The 12,569-nt window shown below is 34.2% G+C and overlaps 1 protein-coding gene across 2 annotated transcripts in view; it reads right to left on the bottom strand.

The window, feature by feature from the left end:
- LOC143239707 (sodium-dependent serotonin transporter-like) overlaps nucleotides 1-12,569 on the bottom strand; it is a 60,812-nt gene that overhangs the window by 17,162 nt on the left and 31,081 nt on the right. The window contains exons 4-6 of one of the 2 annotated variants that reach the window (XM_076481115.1): nucleotides 4,807-4,945; nucleotides 3,319-3,453; nucleotides 1,362-1,465 (exon numbers count right to left, since the gene is read on the bottom strand). In XM_076481115.1, the coding sequence (XP_076337230.1) occupies nucleotides 1,362-1,465; nucleotides 3,319-3,453; nucleotides 4,807-4,945 (378 nt within the window). The remainder of the gene's footprint in view (nucleotides 1-1,361; nucleotides 1,466-3,318; nucleotides 3,454-4,806; nucleotides 4,946-12,569) is intronic. The other variant, XM_076481116.1, reaches the window with a different exon arrangement.

Raw genomic sequence — 12,569 nt, 5'->3', positions numbered from 1 at the left:
ATTGTTGTACGATGCTGTTAAACTCATATAACCGGTCATTGTTGTACGATGCTGTTAAACTCATATAACCGGTCGTTGTTGTACGATGCTGTTAAACTCATATAACCGGTCGTTGTTGTACGATTCTGTTAAACTCATACAATCAGTTATTGCTGTACGATGCTGTTAAACTCATATAACCGGTCGTTGTTGTACGATGCTGTTAAACTCATATAACCGGTCGTTGTTGTACGATGCTGTTAAACTCATATAACCGGTCGTTGTTGTACGATGCTGTTAAACTCATACAATCAGTTATTGCTGTACGATGCTGTTAAACTTGTATTACTAGTCAATGCTGCACGATAGTATTAAGTTCGTATCTTGAACTCTTTAGAGGTCGGGCATGGTCAATTATTTTTTGTGCCTGAACCGTAAATTCAATGATCTTTGTTGTATCTCATTTTCGTAAAATCAAGCTCTGGTTTAAGGGCCTTAGGTACTTGATAAAACTGATGGTCAACTCTCACTCTTCGATTAGAGTGACACAAATGTTGGCAGTGCTTTTAACTAGTTACCTCCATCTAGTCTATCGTTTCAAAATTAGGGATAGCTAAACAGACAGTTCTTGTGTAGAACAAGACCTTAGATTTACACACAAAACAACAACAAAATTACCATTTGTTGTTGAGTTTTACTTACCATTTAGCAATTATTTTTATCAGTTTTTAAAATTAAATAATTGTAATAGATGTAGCTTCTTCCAACCCATACACACTTGTAACAGTTGATTTAGAACGTATAGCACCTGAAACAAAGATTATGATAAATATTTTAAATTGTTTTATATTGTGTATAACGGATGTAATCTTGAAGTGGGACCTGTAGTTTCTGAAATATGTTATCACAAAGACTGGTAATAAACTTTAGCAAATGTTTCTCTACTGACTCTATGTGTTGTTTGAATAGTATTTCTACAAGAATAGCGAAAGAAAATTTGTCAAAAAAATATAATAAGTCTTATTATGATGCAATATTTTATAAACTACCAATTTATATGTTATACATTGCTAGCATTGTCATTATATACCATACGAACTGATATCTCATAAAAAACTATTATAGCTAGGTTTCAAGTGAGGTTTCGTCTGTTGTATATCAAGCCTTAAGTTTTGGTATTGAGGGAAATGCCTCTTCAGCAAGGACATGTAGTACATAAAAACGTGCGGTTGTCAGTAAAGAAAGGTTTGTTAAAATTATTATCAATTGTTATATTGAAGTGATATAATACAAGTCACTGTCTTGATGAACTAGTAAAATAAATACAGTATATTTAATAATTATTATAGAAACAATTGTTGACCTACTCAATAATCACATACCTGTAACAATTATTATGAAAATTATTATAACTTGACAGAGCAAGTAAGGTTCCAAAACCTGGACCAAGAGAAAAAAAGATTTGAGTCGCTGCATCAATCCACACCTGTAGAATAAAACAAGACGACTTTTAGTTACTCGTCATGATTATTAAGTGTTAAAAAATTGCAATTTAAGCATTCTTAGATTTGAATAAAAAGTATGTTAATTAAACTATAAGTAAATGCATAAAATATCTGGATAATCAACTTGATGTTGATCTTTCTTTATTAGCTGTATCACAAAAACAAGACAGTTCACGCTCATGTAAGTATCTATGTCATAATTAGCTCGGTACCTACACTCAGTGGCCACTTTATTAGATACACTTGCTCTTTAAAGCAAATAATCAAACAGCGAATCATGTGGTTGCAACTCAAGACATAAAGCATGCAGACATGGTCAAGAGTTTCAGTTGTTATTCGACCAAACATTGGAATGGGTAAGATGCGTGATCTGAGCGACTTTGACCGTGGAATGATTGTTGGTGCCAAACGTGATTGTTCCAGCATCTCAGAAACTGTTGACCTTCTGGGATTTTCACGCACTATAGTCTTTAGAGCTCACAGAGAATGGTGCGAAAAATAAAAAACATCCAGTAAGCGGCAGTTCTGTGGGAAAAAATATCATGTTAATGAGAGATATCAGAGGAGAATTGTCAGACTCGTTCAAGCTAACAGGAAGGCCACAAATACTCAACTAACCACTCTTTACAACAGTATATGCAGAAGGGTTTCCATGAATGCACAACACTTTGAACCTTGAAGCAGGTGGGCTACAGCAGAAGAAGACCATGCTGGGTTCCTGTCAGTTAAAAACAGGAAGATGAGAGTAGGATACAGTGGGCACGGGACCACCAAAAGAGGATGATTGAAGATTTGAAAAACGTCGTCTGGTTTGACAACTCTTGATTTCTGCTGCGACATGCAGATGGTAGGGTCAGAATTTGACGTAAATAGCATAAATCCATGGATCCATCCTGCCTTGTGTCAAAGGTACAGGCTGATGGTGGTGGTGTAATGGTTGGAGAATGTTTTATTGGCACACATTAGGCTCCTTAATACCAAATAAGTATCATTTGAATGCCACAGTGAATCTTAGCATCGTTGTTGACTATATGTATCCCTTTATGGTCACAGTCTACACCTTTTCCAATGGCTACTTCCAGCAGGATAATGCGCCATGTCACAAAATACGCAACGTCTCAAGCTGGTTCCACAAACATGACAGTAACTTTAGTATGTTCCAATGATCTGCATAGTTCTCCAGATCTCAATCCAATAAAGCACCTTTGGGGTGAGGTGGAACGGGAGGTTCACAAATGAACGTGTGGCTGACAAACTTGCAGGAATTGTGTGATGCTATCGAGTCAGCATGGATCAAAATCCCTAAGGAATGTTTTCATCACCTTGTTGAATCCATGCCGCGTAGAATTCAGGCTGTTCTGGAGGCAAAAAGGGATTCTACCCATCACTAGATAGGTGTACTTAATAAAGTGGCTACTGATTGTATATCATGATAAGATTACGTTGGTATCTGTATTAAGATAAGATTAGCTCAATATTTGCATCAATAAAATATTACCTCGGTGTATCTGCATAATGGTATGATCTGTTTGGCTTTTGTGTCATGGTGATATGTATCATGGAAGAATTATGTTTGTATTTTTATCATGGGTAGATTACCTCAATATTATTGCAATTACTATAACACAATATTCTTAATTTGTCTATATTAAAATAACTGTTCTGTCTTATAATTTAGCTTGAAACTTTTATTCATACTGTAAGTATTGAAATATTTCTAATTTACTGGGATATTCTTACCTTGTGTATTTTAAGACAATACCTCTTATAATAATTTTGAGGTAATTGTGTTAAAAATGATATCTGCGTGTATGTTTTAATTTACAAAATTTACCTCGGCTTTTGCCAATTTGTCCCATTGTGGATAAAGATAAAACACGATGCCATCCAGAGCGCCATCTAATGTCACGCCACGAATGAACAGGATAAACAAGACAACATATGGCATAGTAGCAGTAAACCACACGGCCTAAAAAAACATAACATAATTATGGTAAACAGTAAAAAGTTTAGCGCGACGTCGTGTTAATTATGTTTTGAGAATCTGTGTTATTATTTTAGTCTAATCAGTTTAAGAATCTGTTTCTGAATACATAGTGTGGTGCTGAAGAAGCAGTCATACAAAGTTAAGTTTGTTAAAATAGCTTGAAATAAACAGAGTTTAGACACATCTTAAATATTTTATTGAGTACGAGGGCTGTTCAAAAAATACGCAGACTGTTTGAATTGCGCGGCTCCAGTTGGTTCTAGGGGAATCCGCTTGGTGTCGCTAGGTTCGCACAGATCAGCTAATTACGACGCCATTTCCCGATTGCAGATATCTTCATTTGTGTATTAGCTACGCGGTTTTAAGTGAAGTGCGATTTTTTCGTTTGGCGGATTTCAGAATGAATGACCTGAAGGAGCAACGACTTGCTGTGAAATTTTGTGTTAAACTTGGAAAATCTGCGACTGAAACTTTTGCTATGCTTAACATGGCTTACGTTGATTTTGCTATGAAGCGTGCGGCATGTTTCAAGTGGCATGAACATTTTAAGGATGGTCGACAGACCATTGAAGATGATGAGCGTCCTGGACGTCCTTCCACGTCAACTGACGACCCACACGTCGACAAAATCAACACCCTGGTGCGGGCAAATCGACGTCTGACTGTCAGAGAGCTTGCTGAAGAGTGTGGGATATCAGTTGGATCTTGTTACGAGATTTTGACCGAAAAATTGAAGATGCACCGCGTTGCTGCGAAATTTGTGTCTCAGACCTCGTGAGTTTTTGGCCAAACACTCGATCACTGTACTTCCCCACCCCCTCTACTCACCTGACTTTGCTCCTTGCAATTTTTTCTTGTTCCCCAAACTCAAAAGACCCTTGAAAGGAAGAAGATTTGAGACGATTCCCGAGATTAAGGCAAATGCGACGAAGGAGCTGGAAGACATTACAAAAGAAGCGTACCAGGACTGTTTCAACAAGTGGAAACACCTCGTTTGGGTTAAGAAAATATTTTAACCCAAACGAGCCGTTTTTGCATATAAATTTCTCAACGAGTGGGTTTCTCGACATCACTGAAGTGGAAACACCGTTGGGATAAGTGTGTGCGTTGGGGAGGAGAGTACTTTGAAGGGGTCCCAGACTTGTAACTTCTAAATAAAGTACATTTTGTTTTATGACGTCAGTCCGCGTATTTTTTTAACAGACCTCGTATACCTCAATGGAGTAAAATGATTTGATATTCAGATATAAATTTAAATAGTGCATCATTGTATAAAGGTATGAATAACGGTTTACTTGGAAGTACTTATTTGACAAAAAGTATCTTTGTACTAACCTTTCCGGAACTTTTAACGCCTTTCCATAATGAGAAATATACTATAACGAAGACAGCCATTAGGCACAGTGCAAGAGACCATTTTACGGGTCCAATATCGTCAATTCCTTTAGCGTTTTGTATCTGGAGCACGTTGCGTCTGCAAGGAAAAGTGTTTCGCTGTTATCTTATTTTAAAATGTGGTTACTTTGTTGGTACAATAAACTGACTTATTTCACATTAAGCAATAAATTTATTGTCAGCTTTAGATAACATCATGTTGAAGCTTTACCCAAGCAACGGGTAATTTTCAATGCTATGTGTTACTACACTTTGATAGTAATGTACTGATATGGTATTAGAATACTGATCAGTGATAACGGTATGCCTGATTAGTATTCCAAGCAACGGGTTATCTGTTTGTTTGTTTTGAATTTCGCGCAAAAGTACTCGAGAGCTATCTGCGCTAGCCGTCCCTAATTTAGCAGTGTAAGGCTAGAGGGAAGGCAGCTAGTCATCACCACCCACCGCCAACTCTTGGGCTACTCTTTTACCATCGTATAGTGGAATTGACTGTAACATTGTAACGCCCTCACGGCTGAAAGAGCGAGCATGTTTGGTGCGACCGGGATTCGACCGCGCCCCTCGGCTTACGAGTCGAACGCCTTTACACGCTTGGTCATGCCAGGCCACCAACGGGTTGTCACTCTCGAATAACTTTCAAAACAATATATTGTCTTACTTTGCTAGCAATGTATTGACATATCAGCCACTTAGAGAATTATAATTATCCTGCAGCAATATTTTAATAGACTGTAAGAACAAAACTATGTGTAAAAACACAAATGTATGCATAAAGTGTTTCATACCAAGGATACTTATATACAAACAACTAAAACAAAAAAGGGTGTTCATAAATATCAAATTATGGCAAATATTTATATATATATCAAGTGGCAAAATGAGTGTACATACAGAATGTAAAAGAATGATTTTTTGTAGGAAGTGTTGGAACAATGGTTTTCAGCAGCACGAAAGTAATGTTGTATGATATAAATAGCTGGCCGTGACTCGTTGTGATAGTTAGCGTGTGAACGATAACCCCTACAGAAGTTAGTAAACACAACCATCATTCAAACGTAGACCAAGTTCACGCCACGTTAACCACTTATTTATGCCAATCAGTTGAAAATTTTGGGCTCAGTATCAGAGAAGAAGCGAGTTGAACAAAACCGCTTATCAGCTGTGCTCCATAAAAAATGAAAACCAAAATGAACGGTTCTTTCACTCCGTGACAGCATGAGCGATGACTAGTGACTTCATTGTTGAGAATGATATCCCTCTTTATGAGTTATCGCTAACGTTTATGAATTCATTAGTGGCTGTGAGCTGCCGGTTTATCGAGAAGATTTATTTCTTCTGGTTGGGTTGGTCTGTTACCTGGATCGATCTGCTCATTAGAACGATAGGCACGTGCTGCTGACAACGGTTGTCAACGGCACGTTTCACTTAGATCTTCGACCTTTCTTTTATAACTTGTTGATAGCAGCACCTGACAGCTTATGTTGCTTTTTCTCATGATATTGATAGGATATATTGTTTCTCAGATATTTCCGTGAAATACCGAAGTTATTTCTAATGATGTCATTTTACAGAAGAACTTAATTTGAAGCACATAACAATTTTACCTATTCTGACATGAAAATGTAAGACAAACTTTCTAAAACTAACAAGAAACGTAACGTCCTGTAATCTTAAAAATAGGTCAAGAGAAATGTTCCGAAATCACAAAAGCGGAAAAAAACAATAACGCAGTACAATAAAACGAAATATCATTTTTACCATAATTTTTATTGTTACTATTTAGTTATAGATGGAACAGTCATAGCACAGTTTACATAGTGTAGAATAATTTTGAATCTAATTTAACATAATAAATTCTAATTACAATCTACTAAAGTCCTTCTTAACACAAAGCTGAAGTTTTTACACCAAAATCATAATTATATGCTTACTAAGGTGATATGGTTCACATAACTGTGGCTAAAATCCTCAATAAAGTTTTATAAAAGTTAACTGAAATCCTCATTAAATTTTTCGTAAAAGTACATAATTCACATAAAATATAGTTGAAAAAATTAACTGAAATTTTATCAGACGTTTTTAAAGTTATACAGTTAAAATATAACACCGGAAACAATGACGTTCACTGAAATCCTCATTAAATCCTTTCTTCATTTAATGAGTTTCATATAAAAACTACTTGAAACAAGTAAGGTTGATGAAATCCTTATTAAACCACATCAAGGTTATATGCTTAATAAGAAAACGTACCTGAAACAATGAAATTTGCTAAGGTTCTCAGTAAATCCTATTTAAGATTACATGAGCCTTATTAATGTAACTGAAACAATGAAGTTTGCTGAAATCCTCATTGAATGTTTTAACTTTTTATTATTCATATAAAAACTACTTCAAACGACAATGATATCAAATCCTCTTTAAATCCTTCTTAACATAAAAACCGATTTGAAACAATAAAATCCACTGAGATCCTCATCAAAATGTTTTTAATGTTAAATAACTTGAAACAATAAAATCCTCTGAGATCCTCATCAAAATGTTTTTAACGTTAAATAACTTAAAACAATAAAATCCACTGAGATCCTCATCAAAATGTTTTTAACTTTAAATAACTTCAAACAATAAAATCCACTGAGATCCTCATCAAAATGTTTTAACTTTAAATAACTTGAAACAATAAAATCCACTGAGATCCTCATTAATCCTTTCTTACATGATTACATGATTCACATAAAAACAGTTGAATTTACCTGAATTCTGAGTAAGTTTTATTAAAGTTATATGATTCGCCTAATAGATATTAGCAACAGAAGTTTTCGGAATTCTCTTTACATTTTAGATATGACCGTAGATTCAAAGTTGAATACCAAGACTGACGTAGGATAAGAGAAATGATTGTTAAAATTTAGTATTATTCGTTATACATAGCTAAAGACTACAGTGGAGCAGAAATCTGATAGTTTAACAAGTACAGAAGATTATTAGAGGAAACATGAACTTTAAATTATAAATGAACAGTCAAAAGTTGGCTCGAAAAGATGCTGGTTTGTTAAAATAGATGAGTGAACGAATGCTGAGTATGAGGTAGGGATAATAAAAAAAGTGTTACTTAACATTGTTCCCTAAACACTCTGGAAACCAAACATTGAAATTCAGTTGTAAGTTGGAGTTAACCACAGTTTTTTCATAACAATTAGTAGATTGAAGAGTCCATGTACTAAATGTTAGCAATAGCTATAACCGGTACAATTATGACAACGGTTAGTAAACTGTAGGAGCTTTGTGTGAGGATAAATAATACGGTATTGCTGATCAAAATTCCCAGTAACGGTCAGTAAACACAAGAAGCTTTATTTAATACATTTCTCTTAATTATTAGTAAAGCGTAAAACAACCTTGTGAATAAATCAAGTGTTAGTTTTAGTTAAAGTAGTCTTTAAACATCCCTATGTATGTGACCTTTGACGTTAGAAGCAGTATTTTCATAGAGGAAGAAAGAGGTCCGTTTTGAACCTGACCTTTCCGCGTCAAAAGACATTCAAACACTGGCCAAGTTCAATCTGATAATTTTAATAACTCTCATATCTATGAAAATATATATAGCAATGTATGCTATTAGGTTGTCTATAAATAAATATTGTTTTTGAGCTGAGAAGTGTTGTGTTGTAAAGCATGCTTTAATTAACGTAAGCACTATTTGCTTCAACACACTTTTGTCAACGTGTATCTTTACACGTTTATGCCCCTGCTGTAGAAATCAGAGCTTTTATGGTCAATGAATTCCCTGGAAGCTTCTCTGCAGCTGCTTGGTTTTGAAAGCGTTTATTGTTAAAAAATTGTCAAAGTGCTTGAGAAAAATGAAAATCTTTAGGGGAAAGTCTGGGAAATAAGGTGGATGATGCAGAACCTCGATTCCCAATTCGTTCAATTTTTGGAATGTCATCCATGACAGGTCTCATAACGCCGATTTTATTGATCTTCAGTCAGCTCATGTGGAACACACTTATCTAACTACTTTATCTTTTCAATCCACTCAAGTGGTTGGCAATGCTTGATTAACTCGTGTCTAGCTTTTCTGCAAGCTTATGTACTGTTATGAGAGGATCTGTCTCAACTGCTTTCCTTATTGTGTTTTCATCTAAGGATGACTTCCTTCCATGACCTTCATGGTCTTCAAGACTTTCATCTCCAACACTGTACATTCAGTAACAGATCCATAGCTAATTGCGTGGTTAATGTTCCGTGTAGTTCCGGTGGCTTTTCGTCCAGGTTTGATGTCGTAGGGGAAAATCAGACGAAAGTCCTTTTTGTCCATGATGCCTTGGGGGCTCCGAAACTTACTCTGAGTAGAGTTGAAACAACAAACAATTAAGACACCTTGTAAGCGACAGACGCTGGATTAAACCAACCAACCAACGATAACTTACTAATATTCAGCTTCTAAATGTCATCATAAGAATTCCGACATTTATTTCTGGACAACGTAATGTAATTCTGAACCTTTTAAGTGGTATTTTCACGACATTTAAAAGGTTCTGGTAAACAACACAAGTTTGTTTTAAAAAACATAATTTTTTAATAAAGTTTGTTTGTTTTTAAACTTCGCACAAAGTTACTCGAGGGCTATCTGTGCTAGCCGTTCCTAATTTAGTAGTGTAAGACTAGAGGGAAGGCAACTAGTAATCACCACCCACCGCCAACTCTTTTACCGACGAATAGTGGGATTGACCGTCATTTTATAACGCCCCCACGGCTGAAAAGACGAGCATGTTTGATGCGACGGGGATGCGAACCCGCGACCCTCAAATAACGAGTCGCACGCCTTCACACGCATGGCCATGTCGTGACTTTTAATAAAGTATTTTTACTAAAAATTTGTCTGTGCGTTTACTGAGTCAGATTGGCTCAGACCCTTATTAGTCTAAAGGAAAGGTTTTTTTTCATGTTAAGAATGAAAGCAGTTTTTCACCCTACAGCTTTATTATTTCATTTAACCGAGCCACAAGGACCTCTTAAGTGAATGTCAGAAGAATTTTTGGTGAAACGTACTTTATTTTTTACCCTTATTTCAACTACTCTAATGCTAACTGTAGCGAAATTATCTTTATCAAAAGTTGAAAAATATAAAATAAATCAAAACGTTTTCTTTTCGTTTTGAAAAGAATTGTTTTCTTTTTCTCTCGAATGGCTGGAAAATGTTACGCACAATTGTAATAATTTATCCTTACAGTTTTAGATCTTCAACCTTTTCATAACATCATTTGTTTAGATTTTAATGTTTTATTATCTTTTACTCGGATCTAAAGACTAACAAACAAGAGAACTAAAGTAATAAATTGTCCAGCAAGAATGTAGGTTAAATTATGGTAAGCTAAGTGCTTAAGTGTATAGCGCTCGAGCAGTTTACATGGATTACTCACAGAGAAATATCCCTATTAATTTTTTATTAGGTTTTTTTTTTCTTGTCTCCAGTGTGATAGGTTTCTACATTTCTACATTTTACATTTTATTTACCTTTATAACAATAAATACAAAATTACATAAAAAATAATATATTTAGTACTTACATGTGAGGTCTTGAACTCTATCGTTATAGTCCTATCGAACTTTAACCCAACTTTGATTAGGGTTTGGTTTTTGTTAAACACAGAGTTGCACAATGAGCTAATTGTGCTCTTCACACCACTGGTATCTAAACCCGATTTTGTAGCGTTGCAAGTCTGCAGACTTACTAATGAGCCATTGGGAAGATACTTGTATTAGGGTTATTTGTAGTACGTATATTTTTTAAACTCAAAATATGCACTTAAAAACACACCGTACTCCCCAACACAAGAAAAATAAAAATAGAATGTCCTACAATTATTATAATTTAAGTAGATTTCTAGTTAATCTATAACTGGGTTTAAAAATCTCCATTAGTTGGTTTAAGTAAAGGCGTAGCATGTAGGCTTAACAATCTTGTTTATTTCTTAGTAAAGAAAGACACTTAGAGGAACGACATTTAATATTTAACTTGTGGATATTTATAGTATAAGTGTGTAATTTATGATTGAACATTTATTATAGGTTAGAAAGAAAACTTAAAAATAAGCAATTCGGAACAAAACAAATATTACGTGATACTGCGAAGTGAAAACTGACAATGATATTCATTATTAACTTTAGAAATTAAAAAAATAAAACTTTTAAAATATTAAAACTGTAAAAAACTAAATTCTTATGTAAAGCTCTTTTGTGAAAAATATGTTTAATTAATGTTTGTATACAACTCTATAAAAGTTCATTACAAGTACAATTTGACCAAGCCTTACGTTTAACAATAGCTGTAAGCAAACTGGAAAAGCTAGAATTGAAAACCAGCGATATATGTAGCTAATTCAGCTCTAAAAACGGTTAAAGAATTAAAGAACATTGTATTGAAGCCCATCGAATTAACTTAATGGTTAGTAAACTGCGAAAACCATATACTGATATACAACGATAACTTTAGCTAATAATGTTCTTATGGTAGTTAGTAAACTAAAAAGCATCTTATAGTGAGAGTTAGTAGTAAGCTCTATCTAGCCATCAAAATTCTTATAACAATTACACCATGTAACAAAATTTTTACTTTTTCTTGTTCCTGAGCAGAAAGTGTTATTTTCCAATTGCTTATGCCTAAAGTAAATGGAAAAGACCTATTTTTCTCTTCAAACTTTGCTTTTGTGACCTGGGAGTGTATAACGAAAGCATGATGGGAGAATATATTTTGGGGTTGATACATTACAGTCGTAAATCTCAAAGAACCACTCACTTCTAAACATTTTTGTATAACTTTAGTGTAAATACATTTACATCTTGGTTCATATGTTGTTTTCTTCAGAACTTATGTAAATGAAAACGTTCAAATTTTCCCGTTTTTACATAGAAAATAGGTTAATTTCTAACTTTCATTATCTAGGTCACGAAAGCAAAGTTTGAAGGGAATAATGGCCAATTTCTGTACTTTTACAACATAAGCAATTAAGAAACAACACATACTATCCAGGAACAAAATTTGTGCTACGTAGTGTTATTAAACTGAAGAAATTTTTATCCGAAATTCTATAACAAAGTGTAACTGAACACAATTCTCATGGAGGTAACAAACTATAAGAACCTTCCATTAAAAATCAGCAATACCTTTAGCTAATAAAGTTCTCATAATTGTTAGTAAATTGAAGAAATCTTTTATTATTATTTAAATACAACTAAATACAATTTAGTAGTTAATACAATTCCAACAACAGAGAGTAAATTGTAGAAATCTTGTATTTAAACCAAACTATACCAGTATCTAATACAATTTTCACAACAGGTAGTAAATTGCTTATAATGAGAATAAGCAGTAACCTGAAAGTAACCATAATTCTCATAAAGGTTAAAAATACTTTTAAAACGTTATACTCAAAGTTATAGGTTGGAACAACTAAAACATTTCTGATAAAGTCAAGAAACTGTAAAAACGGTTTATTGAAAGTCATGATAGCTTTATATGTAAGTTTTTCATAACGTTAAGTAAAATTAATAAACTTAGCTAAACACAATTCCTCATAAACGTTAGTAAACTGGAGAAACTTTGTATTTTTATCTAACAATATATGTATATATATTAGTAAGGCAGGTCTTACAGTAGTTAGGGTTTAAAACTTTTGTAATGGAATTCAGGTATAGGTGTG

Source organism: Tachypleus tridentatus, chromosome 13, assembly GCF_004210375.1.
Source record: "Tachypleus tridentatus isolate NWPU-2018 chromosome 13, ASM421037v1, whole genome shotgun sequence".
NCBI classification, from domain to species: Eukaryota; Metazoa; Arthropoda; class Merostomata; order Xiphosura; family Limulidae; genus Tachypleus; species Tachypleus tridentatus.
Note: the sequence above shows the minus strand (reverse complement) of the source record. Positions and strands in the feature narration are given on the sequence as shown.